General features: G+C 40.5%; 1 protein-coding gene across 1 annotated transcript in view; it reads right to left on the minus strand.

The window, feature by feature from the left end:
• Window positions 1-5,242: 5,242 nt before the first annotated feature.
• AMDHD1 (amidohydrolase domain containing 1) overlaps window positions 5,243-18,987 on the minus strand; it is a 28,217-nt gene continuing 14,472 nt past the window's right edge. Inside the window, exons 2-9 of the mRNA XM_073327491.2 lie at window positions 18,427-18,533; window positions 16,542-16,606; window positions 13,883-14,160; window positions 9,843-10,068; window positions 8,716-8,840; window positions 6,760-6,853; window positions 5,940-6,100; window positions 5,243-5,511 (exon numbers count right to left, since the gene is read on the minus strand). Of these exons, the coding sequence (XP_073183592.2) occupies window positions 5,406-5,511; window positions 5,940-6,100; window positions 6,760-6,853; window positions 8,716-8,840; window positions 9,843-10,068; window positions 13,883-14,160; window positions 16,542-16,606; window positions 18,427-18,533 (1,162 nt within the window). The 3' untranslated portion in view covers window positions 5,243-5,405. The remainder of the gene's footprint in view (window positions 5,512-5,939; window positions 6,101-6,759; window positions 6,854-8,715; window positions 8,841-9,842; window positions 10,069-13,882; window positions 14,161-16,541; window positions 16,607-18,426; window positions 18,534-18,987) is intronic.

The following is an 18,987-nucleotide window of genomic DNA, read 5'->3' on the forward strand; positions in this document are numbered from 1 at the left end:
TCTATGGTTCATCAGACATCTGCATGGAGACTTAGGCCCTGATCCACAAAAGTACTTAGGCCAGTGGCTCTCAACCTGTCCAGATAACTGTAACCCTTTCAGGAGTCCGATTTGTCTTGAGTACCCCACAAGTTTCACCTCACTTTAAAACAACTTGCTTACAAAATCAGACATAAAAATACAAAAGTGTCACAGCAGACTGTTAGTGAAAAAAATGCTGACTTTCTCATTTTTATTTGGAATATAAATATTGCACTTACATTTCAGTGTATAAGATATAGAGCAGTATAGTCATTGTATGAAATTTTAATTTGTACTTTTCCTGTAGCCTGTTGTAAAATGAGGCAAATATCTCGATAAGTTGATGTATCCTCTGGAAGATATCTGTGTACTCCCAGGCTCTACACGTATACCCCTGGTTGAGAACCACTGTCTTAGACACATAAGTCCTAAATTCTCTGATTATACCACTCTGTATAAATAGTCATTGGACCAGAGAGAGAGAAAGAGAGAGAGCATGACTGTAGCTTGGTGGTTAGGATATCCACTGGGAGGTGGGAGATCCAGGGTCCAGTCCCTCTGCTCCAATGACTCTTTAAATATTTAGCAACTTTTGGAGCAACTTCAACAAGAGAGACTGAGGGAGCCCCATATCAGAATATCCCACAGCTCAGTTGTTAGATCACTCTCTGGAGAGAGAGGATTTGAACGGGGCAGGGAGTCACCCTTTTCCCCCTCAGCCAGAGAGGATGGAATTGAACCTGGGTCTGCCACATCCCTGGCAAGTTGTTCCACCCACTCAGCTTAAAGTTATACGGTGGGGGCAGCGGTGGCTACTCCTCCTCCTCCTCTGGCTGTTTTGTGTGGCATGAGGCAGGCACTTAACTCATTCCTGCAAGAAACAACTTAGGAGGTGGGTTCACATTTGTGGATTGCTAAACAGAGATAGGTGCTTCCCTGCAGCTGGGACTTGGGAGCCTGTCTCCATGAGGGGGCGGAGTTTTGGACACCCCCTCCAGTCAGTGTCTCCCATTGGCTAATGTAAGTGTCTCCCTGCCTAGCTTGCTGGCTTTGGTGGATTGCATTCTTAGATGCCTGTCTCTCCCCATTCACTGTATATGGAGCCTAGGTGCCTAATTCAAGCTTTGTGCATTGCAGTGCGGGTCTTGTGATATTCTAGGTGCTGCGATGCTCAGCCGTGCAATGCCTAAGTCCTTTCATTGACCCAGGCCTCAGTGCCACTACACAATTGAGTCCTCACTGCTGCCTGTGGCCAAGACAACCCTCCTATGAGGGAAGCAGCATAAATATGATAGGGTGAGCATTAGCTTATGCTGTAATATTCCTCTTATGCCACCCCTGAGTGAGGGGCTGATGCTTCTGCAGAGCGGACATCCCTGTTCACTCATCTCTGCTCCCAACACACAGAGAGCCAGCTCCACAGTGTACCTGAGCCTGATTCAAATATATTTGGCAAGCTTACTGTGTTGACTTCAACACAGTGCTAATTCTGCCAAGGGACTATGTAAAATTGTCACTCTTCTGCTCACTAGATCTGCTCCCAGTTTGTATTCAGTTACGCCTGCTAACAGATACAGGGATTATTTTAAACTGGGCTTCTCTTCTGTGGCAATAACAGCTGACACAGCTGGATTTTGTTCTTCCTTGTGCATTTTCAGAAGAATCTTTTTACTATGTTCTAATCAGTTCCATCTTTGCAGCTCCAGTGAAGGTAAGAGTGTTACACAAATGTCATTGAGGGCATAGCTTGGCTTCTACGACCTTTGTTGGAGGTGATGACAGGTGAGACGGAAAGAGACCAGCTTGACTCACAGATCCTAATTTGATTTGTAGGGCTGGCAGCTAGAAAAACATTTTTACTTGTAAATAGAGCATACTTGAGCTGAAAATCATTCAGAACCAATAACCCAAAATGTCACTGTGCCACTTTTGTAGCATCACCGTTCAGAGCAGAACTGCATTTTAAATATATTTGAACTAGTATCTGAGACATTCACCAATTGCCTGTATAAATGTTATTTACCAAAGCTGTCAGAGTGATGTTTAAGGAAGAACTGACTGTGGGAGAGCACATGTTACACTGAGATCCACACCCACAGCTGGTATAACGTCTGCTTGCAGTGAAGAATGTCTAATGACAGGCAAGTAATTAAAATATTACACAAATTTATTTTGTTGGCTTTTCCGGCTTTAATAAAATTAGGACAAAGAAATATGACACACTTCGCTAAAGGCTTACGTATTTTTTGAAGTAAATAGAAAAGCTCAAGGCTCTGACAGATCAGAGGTTCATAATAAGGTTTAACTATTCATGTTTGTTGTGGGTTTCAAATATTTACAGGCTGCTCAAAATGTGATTGGCCTCATTAATGATAAAGGACTAGTTCTCTGAAAGGCTGTCCTTGACCCAGCTGTATTTGCCTTTATAAATAACATTACAGCTACATAGACTTCTAAACGATTCACTTATTTTCATACGTTATCTTCTTAACAAAGTTGAGACCTTTTCACTCTGCAGAAACTGAATATTTGATCAGTCAAATTAGTGGTAGAGCCCTAGTGATAGCAAGTATTGGAGGGAAGAAAACCACATGCTATGCATATGATGGCTTAGACTTCTGGCTGTATTGCCCTCTCCTCTACATACTGTAGTCTATGTGAAGGGGAGAACATGGAGTGTGTATGTGTGTATTTTTTTTATATGGAGAAGCCACACAAAGGCCTTGAAGTTGCAGATGGCGGTATGATAGGATATAATATATTGTAAACGTCTGCAAATGAGCATGCAAGCCCCCGGAAAAATACAAAGAGGAAAGGAAAAATGCCCCCACAAAAGAAACCCAAAGCTTCAAACCACTTAAAATTAGCCGGAGTTGGAGGATCATCATAGTCATGATCTGCCCACGATCACAAAAGGCTTATAAACTCAGGTCAGCATTCCCAAACATGTATTTCAGGTCAGATCCAGCCTAAAGTATATCAGAACAGCTGTTTTGCAAAAGTCTGTCCCAAGATTGTGGAAATCTTGGTTTCTGACTTTCAGCGTGACAAATGTCCAGACATCAGCTGAGATCACAAAGCTCCTTCATTTGGGGCTTACTGCCTATGAGAACTGCTTGCAAGATTTTGGCAGCATTGATTTCAAACCCTATCCTGGATTAACCCTTTGACCTCCACTCTAGTCTATTGACAGGTTTCAGAGTAACAGCTGTGTTAGTCTGTATTCGCAAAAAGAAAAGGAGTACTTGTGGCACCTTAGAGACTAACCAATTTATTTGAGCATAAGCTTTCATGAGCTACAGCTCACTTCATCGGCTGCATACTGTGGAAAGTATAGAAGATCTTTTAGATACACAAAGCATGAAAAAATGGGTGTTTACCACTACAAAAGGTTTTCTCTCCCCCTACCCCACTCTCCTGCTGGTAATAGCTTATCTAAAGTGATCACTCTCCTTACAATGTGTATGATAATCAAGGTGGGCCATTTCCAGCACAAATCCAGGGTTTAACAAGAACGTCTGTGGGGGGGGGGGAGGGGGGGAGGAAAAAACAAGGGGAAATAGGTTACCTTGCATAATGACTTAGCCATTCCCAGTCTCTATTCAAGCCTAAGTTAATTGTATCCAATTTGCAAATGAATTCCAATTCAACAGTCTCTCACTGGAGTCTGGTTTTGAAGTTTTTTTGTTGTAATATCGCAACTTTCATGTCTGTAATTCCTACCTAAATGTCTCCAGCTTTCACCCTGACCACACCACACGATCCATTGTCTACAGCCAAGCTCTGCGATACAACCGTATTTGCTCCAACCCCTCAGACAGAGACAAACACCAACAGTATCTCTATCAAGCATTCTTACAACTACAATACCCACCTGCGGAAGTGAAGAAACAGATTGATAGAGCCAGAAGTCACCTACTACAGGACAGGCCTAACGAAGAAAATAACAGAACACCACTAGCCATCACCTTCAGCCCCCAACTAAAACCCCTCCAACGCATTATTAAGGATCTACAACCTATCCTGAAGGATGACCCAACACTCTCACAAATCTTGGGAGATAGGCCAGTCCTTGCCTACAGACAGCCCCCCATCCTGAAGCAAATACTCACCAACAACCACATACCACACAACAGAACCACTAACCCAGGAACTTATCCTTGCAACAAAGCCCGTTGCCAATTGTGCCCACATATCTATTCAGGGGACACCATCACAGGGCCTAATAACATCAGCCACACTATCAGAGGCTCGTTCACCTGCACATCCACCAATGTGATATATGCCATGATGTGCCAGCAATGCCCCTCTGCCATGTACATTGGTCAAACTGGACAGTCTCTACGTAAAAGAATAAATGGACACAAATCAGATGTCAAGAATTATAACATTCATAAACCAGTCGGAGAACACTTCAATCTCTCTGGTCACATGATTACAGACATGAAAGTTGAGATATTACAACAAAAAAACTTCAAAACCAGACTCCAGTGAGAGACTGTTGAATTGGAATTCATTTGCAAATTGGATACAATTAACTTAGGCTTGAATAGAGACTGGGAGTGGCTAAGTCATTATGCAAGGTAACCTATTTCCCCTTGTTTTTTCCTCCCCACCTCCCCCCCTCACAGACGTTTTTGTTAAACCCTGGATTTGTGCTGGAAATGGCCCACCTTGATTATCATACACATTGTAAGGAGAGTGATCACTTTAGATAAGCTATTACCAACAGGAGAGTGGGTTTGTGTGTGTGTGTGTGGGGGGGGGGGGGGGTGTGTGTGGAAGAAAACCTGGATTTGTGCTGGAAATGGCCCAACTTGATTATCATACGCATTGTAAGGAGAGTGATCGCTTTAGATAAGCTATTACCAGCAGGAGAGTGGGGTGGGGGGAGAGAAAACCTTTTGTAGTGGTAAACACCCATTTTTTCATGCTTTGTGTGTATAAAAAGATCTTCTATACTTTCCACAGTATGCATCCAATGAAGTGAGCTGTAGCTCACGAAAGCTTACGCTCAAATAAATTGGTTAGTCTCTAAGGTGCCACAAGTACTCCTTTTCTTTTTACTCTAGTCTATAAATCTGACCTGAATCTGAACACTAGCTCATTGCCTTTGTAGGGTATTTTTGTTCTCTTTGTTTCATGTCTCTATTTCAAGAATGCCTTATGTTAAAGGTATAAATAATAGGTTTGCATTTGCTATGAACGAGGGTTCAGTGGAAATGCTTAGTAAACTTTATTTCAACATAGAGCAAGTAAGCTGAGCATACAAATAATGTACCAGTAAAATAGAAATCCAAGTTGTCTGTTGCTCTTGGGTAACTGAATCAGTATCATTTTGATGTTAATATCCTTCTAAATTATCACCATCTTTCAGTAAGAACTTAGTAGCCCATAATTCCTTCGTTTTTGTAGATAACTTTTCCTTTAACAATAACATACTCAATCAATTCTTGATGTCCCCCAAACTGGTAAATCAAGTGCTCCCATCTAAAAAGACAGTAAAACATTTATGTAATATTAAATATTTTCACAAAAACAGATCACATACAGAGCATATATTGAACAAATGGGCCAGCCTGAATCACGAGAAGCAAGTATTATGTTTTGAACCTTTGTCTCAGTATTAAAGTAAGACAGTAAGCTGCAGATGCACAAATCAGTATAGAATTCCTTGAACTGTTTCCATGTAATAAGTGCTTTCAAAATAGTTGTGGTATTAGGGTTTATGAGTAGATAATCTTAAAAATCTTGGTCCTATTCTCCACTGGAGTTATTTATACCTACTGAAAATGAGTGCAAAGTCAGTGTAAAATGCTACTAAAGTACAGGTGTAAGTGACTCCACAAGGTGCAACGCGGTGGAAAATCAGGCCCCTTATGTTAAATTAGGTTTTAAACAACAATTTAAGTACATACCTTGATGAATTAATGATAATGAGATCTCCCTGTTTGCCATTCTCTATAGAGCCATGCATATGGGATCTTCCAAGAGCATAAGCTGCATTAATGGTGGCAGCTGCTAAAGCCTCTTTCATTGACATTTTCATGTTTACACAGGCCAAGTGCATTACCATGGGCTAATACAAAAATAAAGGGGAAAAGAGGAGTTACCAATAATGAAATAGGCTATCTGCCCATTCTGTAACGCTGGGAGGCCCAAAGCCCCCAGGCAGGCTGACACAGGTAACTGGTCTCCTGCATCTTGTCCATTCTAAAACAAGAACTGGGAACACAGGATGCTCCTTCCTCCTCCATAACTGGCCAAGCCTCCCAAAGCAGATGTGAAAAACGTGAGCCTCTTGGCCTTAGAGGTGGTTCTGGAGAAAATACTCTGAGTCAGATCCTCATCTGGTATAATTCATCTAAGCCAGTGGCTCTCAAACCTTTGTTCTGTTGACCCCTTTCACATAGCAAGCCTCTGAGTGTGACTCCCCTTATAAATTAAAAACACTTTTTTATATATGTAACAACATTATAAATTCTGGATGCAAAACAGGGCTTGTGGTTGAGGCTGACAGCTCATGACTCCCCCCATGTAATAACTGTGCGACCCTCTCAGGGGTCCCGACCCGCAGTTTGAGAACCCCTGATCTAAGCTGATCTAAGCTGAAGATCTGACCCTCTGTCTCGTTATTAAGAAGACTCCCTTTAAGTGAGCAAGAACTACCCATGTGTTGTGACAGTAGAAGACTGTTAACCATTTCATGTGCAATAATATGCATTAAGAATGGCTTACCATTGAATAACAGTATGCATTAGGGTTAAAATCACTGCCAAGAGCAACTATAACTCCTTCTTTTAACATTTTCCTAGCTTGAGGTTGCTTCAGTCTAGGAAAAAGAACAGATTTGTCAATACAGTACATTTAGCTATTAAGCTTTGAAGTACACCAGGAAAAAATCCATGTATTATTGGGTTTGTATACAGGGTGTAACCAGATTAGCTTATCACGTTGGAAACCAGAGGCAAAATTCTGCTCTCAGCTACCCACCTGCAACCCCATTGATTTTATAGCTGGAATCTGGTACCTTGTGCTTTTGAAGCTGCTGTAATTTTGGTGGCAGACACTCTCAAATTAGTGCGGTGATATAAAAGACCTGACTCATTGTTTAGGTGCTGGTGCTCCCTTTTTTCACTTCCCCTGCCCCTTCCATATTTCTTAGATACACAGATCTGCAGGAGTAAAGAGCTGCTAACAAAGGTCAAACTGAGCTTGTTGTCCTATACTTTAGCTGCACAGCTTGGACTCTTTAGACCAAACCCTGTGAAGTACTGAACAACTACAATCCTCAGTGCAGCCAGTGAGAGCTAAGGGGGCCTGATCCTGTGAGGTGCTAAGTACACCCAGCTACCCTACCAATGAAGTCAAAAGGAGGTGAAGATGTTCAGCACATTATTGGAGGTACTCCCCACTTCTCTCAGTATCAGATCCTTCTTCTGGTGCTAAGTGCCTCTGGCCCTGTATTAGCTAGTCAAATGACGTCCTCAATCCTGAATTTGGCTTCTTGGCAGAATCACAGAGAGTTTTTGTATGAGAATGAAAAGGTGATATACAAACAACAATCCAATTCAAATGGTTCTCTGACACAACAATGGAGATATTGTTTGGTTTTGATTTTCAGTTTTTTGCTGGTTAATTTAGGATACGTCCACACTGCAATGGGGAGGTTCAGCTGCAGCACGTTTAGGCAAAGATGCGCTACCTTTGATCTAGCCAGCTCAAATAACAATAGCAGGGAAGCTGTGGCAGCCTGGGCTTGTTGCTTAAGTACACCCTCAGGGTCTCAGGGGGCTAGCCCAAAGCACCACCCATGCTGCTGCAGCTTCACTGCTATTTTTAGTGCATTAGCTCAATCAAAAGCTAGCTTGGACTTGCCTACCACGCTGCAGTCATGCCTCCTCGGTGCAGTCACACCCAGGACCAGCTCAAGGCACCAGCAAAGCAAGCACATGCTTGGGGTGGCACAATTCTAGCTTATCTTCTTTTTTTTTTTTTGCTTGGACAGTTGCGCTCTCGGAGCTTGGGAGAGCAAATTTTTTGCTTGGGGTGACAAAAAACCTAGAGCCAGCCCTGGTCACACCTCCCGATTGCAGTGTAGACATACGCTTGTGGACACAGAGGTTGCCCATTTAATTGGTGTTTATAGATCAGTATGTTAAATATCTGTCAAAAGCAACTAGAGCTTTTGAGAAAATACCTGATGTTGCCTGGGTAAAAATTAAACAAAATTGCTAAAATTTTACACACACCCTTTTCAGCTTGTTAGGGCGATTAGTCATCCATTTCCTTAAGTCAGATATAGAAGAAATTTTTGCAAATGAGCAAATGTATATACTCCAAATAAAATTTGGATTACTGAAAACAAATCCAGTTTGCAAGGTGACATCTTCAGTTAATGCCTAGCTGCTTTAGTTAATGCATCAGATAGGTTAAGACCAATTGTAGATTGGGTTGCTGGGGACCGATGTGAGTGCATCTCAGAAATAGGGCATTGACTAGATTTTATGGGACCCCATAGTAAGTAAGATGTATGGAGGCCCATCTAGCCTTCTTTACGGGTGTGGCCATTTTCCGTGGTCCCTGACTGAATTAAGGACGATAGAACCTTCTGAAATATGAGAATCTTGAGCCAAAAGAATGCTCCTGCTGTTAGTTTTGGCTGTAATTTCCAATCTGTCAAAATGGCATTACCTCAGCATGTAGGCAGTGGTTGGTAAAAGGACAGCCGCACACTTTGCACTTGCCATTGCAGCGATGCCTTCATCACTAATTTCTTCCAGGTGACTTATAGCCTGGGCTCCTAGTTCAGCTCCAAGCTAAGTGGATTATCACGAAAGATTTAACAGAAAAATTACTAACAGATACCAATGAATCACTGAAGCTACGTTCTTACTATCAATCTGCTTGGACAGGCAATTCATTAGGATGCTACCTAAGGCCTATTTACAAAACCCTTGTTTAAAAAATTCAAAGAGTGATCTCTGAAGAATAAGTAATTTTAAGACAAATTTTACTGCAGTAAAACTTTCATGAAGTTATTAATGTAAAGTTAAAGCTATTAATCCTTTTTAAAATGTAATCAAAAGAATCTGGTCAGACTGATGCCCTGAACAGAGTTTTTTACTGTCTCCATGAATATAAACAATTGTACAATTATGGATAAAATTATAAACAGGTTTTGTGCAGAATAGAGTTGGTGGAAACTGATATTCTTAAGGAAATGGAGCAACTGACCTATGCAGTTCTAGAGGTACCCACTGTAAAGAATTCTATATATGTCCAGACCGATCCTCTCCAAATACAACAAAAATAAGCGTTGACAGACTAATGAGGGAGGATTAGAAGGAGGCCCTGCTCAAATGATGATGAAGTATGGACCCTGACACCCTTTTACAGAATTGCTGTTATTTGCTGCTGCCAGCGGGAATGTCTGTACTGTTGGGAAGATATGAACTGCATGACTGAGGAAAAAATAAATATTTTTTAAAATAGTGTATCAAAATCTATACTTTGTACCAGGAATGAACAGGGTCACAGATAGATATCCATCTTTCCTATTGACCTCACTACCAGAGGATAAGCTAAGTCAATATTTGAAAAGCCAGTAGACAAGTTACCAATAAAGGTCAAGGTTCCACATCTTTAACTCATCAACTTTGCACATTGGTGGTACTTGCGATTTATTTCACGAACTACTTATCATACTTTTCTAGAACAACATATTGATTTGGAATATTGCAAATCTCTCAGAGCATCAGTTCTCCCAAAGGCAAGTCAAAAGCAAAAATGGCTTAAATGCATACAGAATGAAGAAGTACCTCTGCAGATTTCATTGGATGGAGTTCATCACCATGGAAGTTAATCTGTAACCCTATCCCTTTTCCAGCCTGAAGAATTCTTCTGGTACAATTCAGATCAAAGACACCTTTCTCACAATACACATCTATGTTATTAACATGTATTTCACCATTTAAGTTCAGCTCCTTCAGTTTAGGGAGATGGTTACTGATAATGTCATCTGTGGCTTCAGTAGCATTTTTCCCTCTAATGAAAAGAAAATGTTATAAAGACACAGAATTATTTAGTCTTTGAACCTTGGAATACTCTAAATTCATGTATGTAATAACTATATTAGTTAAAAAGGTGTATATACAAAAAAACCTCAGACATTTAGCATATGACAAAAATACAGTTGACCATATATTTTTATCTATGTTGCTAATGTGTCTGAACATTTCTACACCACTGAATTTTACTTCAATTGCTGCCTTGTTTTTAAGACTAGTGTATTATTTAAATTTTAAAAACAACAATGCAAGAGGAAAAATATTGTAATTCATATAACACAAACATGACTTAATTCTAATATCCTTTTTAAAGGATTATGCTATATCCTCTTATTTGTAAGTCAGATTTCTTTAGATGCCAAACAATTTTTTTTGCCCTTTAAAAAAACATTCCTGTACTTTTCTATTTATACATTCTGAACGGCTTACATTTTATCCTTAAAAGTGACTTGCAGACACTTAAAAAAAAAATCATAACTCAAGTGGTAGAGACCAGAAATATCAAAGCTAACAGGGGCATTCAGCAAAAAACTGAGTTTAAATTTACTTTTTTTTTTCTTTTCTTTTTTTTAGTCCTTCACAGTCACAGAGAGCTGGTTTTGTCTTATCAAGGCATTCCAGCAAGGGACTATGCTGCTGTGACTGTCACAACCACTTTGGAATGCCATTGGTACATGAAGATTGCCTATAGGAGATCAGTAATGGCCTTTTTAAAAAAAGCTATATAGGGCTTTTTATTTCTTTGTACCTTTGAGACAGAAAAATAATAATTATAGCTACTGAGGCTAAAGACCTGCAATGACATCTCTGCCCTTAATTCAGCCACTGTAAAACAAACAAAAACAACACTGCACCAGCCCTGTACACATGCTATATATGTTTGATGTCTGGAGTTGTCTGTTGGAGTTTTACAATGGCAATAATGTCAAGGAGTCAAATTCTGCTCACATTTACAAATGAGGTTGCATGGCTGTGAACCAGAACAGAATCTAGCCAACTGCCTTTCTTTTGTTCACTTGTTGAAACAGTTGTTGGGGTTGATTTGGCTTTTGCCTTGTCCAGCCTTCTCTCTTTTCCTCCTTTGGCTCAGCAGTTTGTGGAGGAAGGTGGATTAAAGATTAACTCTAAAGAGCCTTTAGAAAAGAGAGAAAAGACAGGTACTTTGTTCTACTTGCTGTAATGCCTGCAAACAGATACACTGAAAGACTGCCATCGTTCTAATAAACGGCATTGGAATTCACTTTCAAAATGTCTGCCCAGTGTAGAAAATATTGCTGACACTAAGTATTCATAAATCATGAGTCAGGGATCCCAAAAATCATGAGATTGAGTTAAAAATCATGATTAAAATAATATGGTGGATTTTTGTTTGCCTTCTGGGTTTTGAGCCTTTACGGTTTTCCAACTTTTTTCCATGAAGGCTGGAAACTTAATAAAAAGCAAAAAGCTGAGATTCTCATGATTCTGGGACCTGGAAAATACCAAATATTGCAAGACTCGCTATAAAATCACAACAGTTGACTACACTTGTTGGCGCAAAGAACCTCTGGTGATGTTTCTGCCATTAGTGGTCATAATTTGTGATGTGATACTAGATTAACACAAATGTAGAAACTGGCAAGAACATGACTTAACAGGATATTACACAATTGCATTGTAACAGCTACTGTGACAGCTCTAGAAGGTTTTAATGAGCATTTCTAACTGTAACTAGGTGACATTATGCCATGGTTTTACTCTGGATTAAGGGAAATTATTTTGAAATGGTTTAAGATCATAAGATTTATGGTAAGATTTTGCTTTGGTTACGTTAGCCTAAGGAGTATTATAGGAGTGGTCTATTTTACATCTGTATAATTAAGAATGATCAAGGAGTGCCTAGAGCAAAGGATAAGTGCTGTTTTATAACAGATGTGTATAAAAGTGTAAGGCTTTAAACAGAGACAGTGGTTTTGAGGTTAGTTCTTTATCTTTGTTTAAAAGTTTCTATAATTTATACATAACTGCACCTTTTTTGTGTGGAATATACGGATGAAAGAAACATGGCATGAACTGAGATAGAGGTCTTGGAAGACAACAGTTTAACAGCCATTATGGTGTAAAGCATTTGAGGTCTGGACCTCAGACCTGCAGAATTCAGGAACTGGAAACTTCTAGAGACAGGAATTGTAAACAGAACTGAGGAAACTCTTAAGAAGTCCAAACTGGGTCACCATAGACTATGCCGTGTACTGATTTGGCTTCAGGCAATTAAAAGTTGATTTTCTGAAACCCAGGACTTGATTGATACACTGCTGTAAACCAGAAGAGAATCTTCACTGACTTTGTTGAAGTTAGACCTGATTTACATCATCAGAGCGCAGAATCAGGCCCTGAGGCTTGAAACTATACCCATGTTGACAATGAGAGTTTGTAGCTGCATAACACCTGGGCTATTCTGAGATAAACTACTGCTATCTGGAATGCCAACTGATTAATTTTTAGAGCAGCTTGAAATGATTTTGTTAAAAAAATGTTTTTGACAAAGAATGGCTTTTTGACCATTTTGGTCAAAATTCTCCAGGTTTAAAAAACAAACAACAAAAAACCCATTGAAGAGAAACTGAAAGAATTTTGTTTAAAAATTCTGATTAAAAAATAAAATTACCAAAAAAATCCACCCTTAAAAACTTCTTATGAGAAGTTTAAGAACATACTAAATCTAGGCGAAATAGGTTAATAATTGATTAAAGCAGGAGAAGCTGACATGAATGTAATGGGAGATGGGTAGGTGCCGTTGTGCAGTGAGCTCTTGGAGGTGCATCATTTTAGGGCATTGTTGTATGTGATTTCTACATTTTTATGCATTCTTCTGTTACGTCTGTTTTTCACCAGGCCCACTTCTCAGTTTGTCAAAATGTGCTACTTTTATTTGTCCAAGACCATTTGTCCAGGACATCTGCTGTCATTCTTTATGACATTTAACTGTAATTTAGTGAAGTCTCATAAACCCAAGTAGTTATCTTTTTCACTGGAAATAAAAATAAATTAAATAAAAACTATTAAAGGAGAAATAGTGGGTTGTTTTGACCAACCAGAATGTGTGCTAATAATCCAATTATTTAGATAACCAGACTGTGCTTCCTGTTGGCAGTAATACCTAAACCCCGGGCTCACACTCACTCACAGGATACAGTGATTAACTGGTCGAATGGAAGCACATCAAGTTGTTGTTATACTAAAACTTCTGATGATTAAGTATAATAATATTGTTTTCTCTTAGCTAGTTAAAATGAAAAACAGACAGGTTACGGTCTGATGGCAGTAGCAGATCCAAGCAGAAAGACTTTCTGAAAAGGAGTTCCTGAAAACTTCCATACAGCTTGGAGTTGGTAACCGCAAAGGATGGCTACATGCCTATTGGCTGAATCCAGTTGATTTCTGTTTAAAACCTAATAGTCTGGCTTTTTTCATAACTGACCACCACCACACCAGGATGCTCCCTCACTTACTGCTACGTTCAGTTTAGGAAAGCATTACTTTGTTGAACGCTGTTATTTCTAATATTGTACACTTTGTTGCCATTTTGGGGAGAACAAAAAACGAACCCTCAAAGCCACCAAACAAACTGTGTGAGGAGGCCAAATTCTGCTGCAGATTCACCCCACACCTGGCGCTGTTGCGCCTCATTTATTTCTGTATAATCTGCCACCAATTTGTAGTTTATTCACTCAGGAGCTGCACTCATGTTTTATGAAATAATATGAGAGTATTATTGTTTAAAAGAACAAGAAAAAAATAAATCACATTACTTAGGCACAGAATGAGCTCCACAGTATGTAGAGGAAATGTTGCTATCCAGTAACCGTCTAGCCTGTTCAATCACCCTGAGCATTTTAAGCTCGGTTTCTAGGTTTAAACCATATCCACTCTTGCATTCGACCAAAGTGGTTCCTGTTCTGAGCATACGCAGCAGTCGGTGTTTGAAAGTATTGAACAGCTCCTCTTCTGAGGCTTTCTGGGTATGTTCCACAGTAAAATGTATTCCCCCTCCAGCTTGGTGAATATCCATGTAGGAAGCACCTGCCAGCTAAAAACAAAATTCTCATGAGTGTTCTATTCACCTTCGTCAAGGGATTCTGTGAGGTGCATGTGGCCTAATCCACAGTAGAGAGGGGACAGAAAAACATCCCAGTGATGGAACTAGGAGGGGGAAACTTCATAAAGGGATCTTCCTGAAGATTTCCTTCCCCTGAGTCTGGAAGAAGTTATCAGCTCTAGTCTGGCCTGCCATCACAGATTCATTTTCATGGGAAAAAAGGAACTGAAGTGGAGATGAAGTTGATGAGAAAAGGTAACATGGAAATTCCCCCCTGGGCCGTGGCCCCTTTGCGCCAGCCAAAGCAATGAAAAGGAATACCTCCATGGCAGGAAACTCTCTGGGAGCTTCAGAGACAGCTCTATGGACAATTGCACCTCTCTGGAGCAGCTGGTGTTTTGGGGTGGGCTAGTGACATAGAAATTCTGCCTCACTGCCATTGCACAAGGCACACGTAAGGGCAGCACTCGGGGTTGCCTCAGATCATATAGGGGACTACATAGGGAGACACGTTCCCTGCACCAGTGCTGAATCTGGCCCCCAAAAGACTCTGGCAGTGATGTCATGCTGCAAAAACAAACAAAACAAAAATCTATTTCAGTGCTGAAGTAAGTATTTAACACAGCCTCTTCCAGTAAAACTGGACAAGAGTGTCCATTGTAGGAGGGCAGGACTGTGTCTGATGCTTAGGTTGCACAGAACCATCTCCAGAGATAGAAGAGTTGCAGAAAGGAGTGATGTCATTTAGAACTGTGTTTCTCAGCAACCGGTCTGTGGACCAGTGCCGGTCCTTGAGATCTCCCTGATGCAGTTTAGCAAGTGAGCAAGCTGGTCCCTACTACCAAAAAGGTTGAGAAACACTGCTTTAGAACATCAAATCCCCTTTCTTAAAGCAGATTTAAAGGCAAACCCTAGAATTCATATCTGCTTGTAACTTCGGTGGTTTTAAAACAGGGGACGTGGGAAAGGGAGGAAGAAAGAACCAAGACACAATGAACTGGACTTTGGCCTACCCAAAGTAGTTATTACTATTGGTTTTGTTGTCTATTTTACCGTTGACATGGTTTTACCCAGCAGTTGTATTACTTGAACATTATCATTTTTTAGCAGGACCAGCTTTAGGATTTTGGAGGGGACTCAAGTTAGGATAAAGTCATAGGAGGCCCTTTCACCATATTGTGATGCCATGATTAAATTGTATCATGATTAAATTATCCCTCCCTGTCTTTCCCTCTCATGGAATCAATTACACAGCAGATCTTATCGCTCTAACAGCATCACATGACACCCCTATTCATCTTGATCGATTGGTCCTTCAACCCTCACGGAGAGAGCGCCCGATCATGTCATTTGTGTTCTAGCCAGTCCCTCGGCCACCCGCTGGCCAGGCTGTCAGTGGTGCCAGATGCCCGATTGGCGTAGCGCACCGCAGCCCAGAACCCCTGAGTGATCCGCCAGCCTCAGCTTCCCAAGCAGCTGGGATTACAGGTGCTTGCCACCACACCCGGTGTGACACCCCTATTATTAAATATTAATCATGTTTATTACACTGTTGCCTGTAGGCCAACAGAGAATGCAGCTGCACTGTGCTAGACCCTGTACAAACAGAGTAAGGAACAGTTCCTGCCCTGAAGACCGTACAATCTCAGTAACATATAAACAGCCATAAATTAATCACCCCCATCCCCAATTTGAAATCATACCCTGATATTCCAAAAACAAAGCATGCCACAGAAAAAACAAGCACTGCAGAGCTGGAAACATTTTATTCCAAAGCTATTCAGGTGCTTGCATTTCCTCCTTCCCTCCATCCTATATAGACTTGACATGTCCACTTGGGCTTTCCAACCTCCCCATCCATAATGCAAACTTCTGGCAATCCATCGTAGGCCCTCATCTCCATCTTATACCCCCATTTGGGTTACATCAGAAACAAATTCTAGGTGTATGAGTAAATAAAATAATTTTTATTTTTTATATTATAAGGTTTTCATTTCTTTAATCCCTTCTTTTTTCATTTCCCAATTTCATTCTCATTTTCCTCACTATCATTTTATCTCCCTTTTATAAGTTTTGTTCTCTTACTTCTGTCTCCCCTATTTCATATCCCCTCCGCCACTGGATTGCTCTCTCTTTCCTTCTTCTTCTTGGTCCTTGTTTCCCCATCTCTTTTCCTTTGGCTTCAACCCTCTCTCTTTCTCTGTTCTTGCTCTCCAAAAGCCGTTGCTCCCTCTCCCATCCTAAATGACATATAACTGATCTTACTTTCCAGAGATGAGAAACAGAAGTGTAGAGAAAGCAGAGATTGTTGTGTATGAAAGCAAATATGATGAGAAAAAAAACCCAACAATTCTGTAATTATGTGAAATTACCTTCATTGCAAACTCATGAACCCTGTCACCAGCCCACACTGGATGGGTATGTGCATCTACCAAACCTAAAAAACCCAACAACAATAAAATAAATACATATTGCAAGATTTCATTGTTTGGGAAAAGGAAAAACTTGAAAAAGGGCAAACAAATTAAAGGGACAGTATCAACTGAAGAAAAAAACCGTACTACACCATACTTCTGTTTGAAAAATGTTTTTACCTTATATTATTGCAAAAAACACCTATGATTACTATAATGAAGATATTCAAGAAAAAAAATCTTTTTTTTTTTCAGGGTGTTTTAGTCTATCTGGCAGCACTCGGTGTAGAGTTAAACTGTTTCTCCTGTATAGTAAGTCTGTCAGTCATGCTCCCATTTTGTTTGTCTGGGTCATTTGCACAGTAACAGGAGAGAGAGAAACATTTCTTAAAAACAGGAGAATTGGCAAGAGGATTTACAAGGAGGTGTATACCTGAAATAATTTCAACTAACTTCAAAACAACTGACTAGATTTCATGCTGATGTCCCTTTAAAAGTGCAAGCTGCATATATTCGGCTTGATCCTGTGGCACTTATCCTAGCAATAGACCACTGACTTCAGTGGGAGCTTTCCTTGTGTTAAGATTGTGAAATTAGTCTGGGTGAGTGCCAGAGTCCGTGTCAGAGAACACAGATGTCCAGCAGCTTAAATGCCAGTTCATAAATACAAGACACTTGATTTACTTTACACTGTGTAAAATGTTCAGAAGCACCTATGTAATTTATGAGCCTAAATCCCATTGACTTTGACCCAAATCACCAGTCTGTGTGCAGGGTGGGGAGAGTAGGCTCCACAAGTAGACAGGGAGGGGAACGAAAAGGGTGGGGAATTTGTGGAGCTTTAACTCTGCCACTCCAACATGCCAACTAGCTCACCTGAGCTAGCATGGAGTGGGAAGTAACTTGTTATTGGAACAGGAGAGTAGTGGATAATTAACCATTGGAACAATTTACCAAGAGCTGTAGTGGACTCTCCATCACTGGCAATTTTAAAATCCAGACTGGGTGTTTTTCTAAAAGATATGTTCTAGTTCAAACAGGAATTCATTAAGGAAAGTTCTATGGCCTGTGTTACACAAAAGGTCAGACTGGATGATCACAATGGTTCCTTTTGCCCTTATAATCTATGGATCCTCATCAGATTCCTTTCCCTCAGAGCAAGAGGGAAGCCAGGAATAGCCCTGTGTGACCCTTTATATTCACAATTACCTGCTTGGACTGTTCCAGAACAGGGTGAGGGGTGGAAATAGCTACATACTGCCCCTTACTCAGGTCTCCAGTGAAGTGCCAATCTAGGCCTTCAGTTATTACATAAAAGAGACGTTCATAGTATTTTATATCTGGGCACTTTACAAAAGTTAAAATAACAGTGAAAACAAATAGGTGGCTGTGAGAGAGCCAGTCACTCGGCCAAACCAAAAATGGGCCAACAGAAAAATAAATAACCCAAGGAGAAAGAACAGCTGAAAATGACAAAAATAAACAGGCCCAAGTGAATAGACTTTGCAACAAGCATTGTAGATGGCCAGAGGAGTAGTCCAAGGGGCGTTCACAGAGTTGCATGGAATTGGTCTCTGAACCAAGAAGGCCCTGCCCTTCATCTGATTCAAGCTGAATCTCCAGAAGGAGAGCAAAGGCACTGTTAATGGTCTCAACTGCCTAGGGATGATGTGAGGGGAGGAGTTAGTTGCTCAAATACCAGGGGCCTAACTTATGTATGGCTTGACCTCTACAAAGAAAAGAAGTTTGGGGAGCGTTTGATTAACTGAGGAACCTGTGCTTTGTCTATACACACGGTCAGCCACTCTGATTTGCACTATTAACGTTAAGAAAATACACCAACCTGGCAATATGCATTTCCCAGAACAGTCAATTATTTTTTCAAATGATGCTTCTGAAAATTGCTGGCGAATAACATCTGCATGGCCTACAGCTTTTACACAGCCATCTCTGCAAAAAAACAAAAAAACAAAAAAAAACAATGCACAAACAAGCCTGAGTGAATTTGTTTAAAAAGCAAACTCAGCAAGTTGTATTTAGGAGCTCCTGAGGCATCACCCTTTCAGAGAGGTGATGGGGTCATTGTCTTCAGGACTCTGAAAATGGACAGGGAAGATTGTTTGCTAATCATGTGGATGCCTTGAGATCTATGAGGAAATCCTATGGACCTCAAGGTGTCTGCAAAGCCTGGGTCATCCCTATGCCCTGCCAGCGTGGTTCCCGTAGGATGATAAGTTGCGGGCCCTTTCTGTTTGTGAAGTAATATCTGTATGTATCCTGTAACTCAAAAGGCAAATGCCAATGTATTCATTAGCCCAGTATATTCTTATTACCAAATCAACAGCATCCTCAAGTTGTTATGTTACTGAAATAAGAATGTAAGAAGAAAAAAATGGCCATGCCC

The sequence above is a fragment of the Lepidochelys kempii genome, chromosome 1 (assembly GCF_965140285.1).
Source record: "Lepidochelys kempii isolate rLepKem1 chromosome 1, rLepKem1.hap1, whole genome shotgun sequence".
In the NCBI taxonomy this organism is placed as follows: domain Eukaryota; kingdom Metazoa; phylum Chordata; order Testudines; family Cheloniidae; genus Lepidochelys; species Lepidochelys kempii.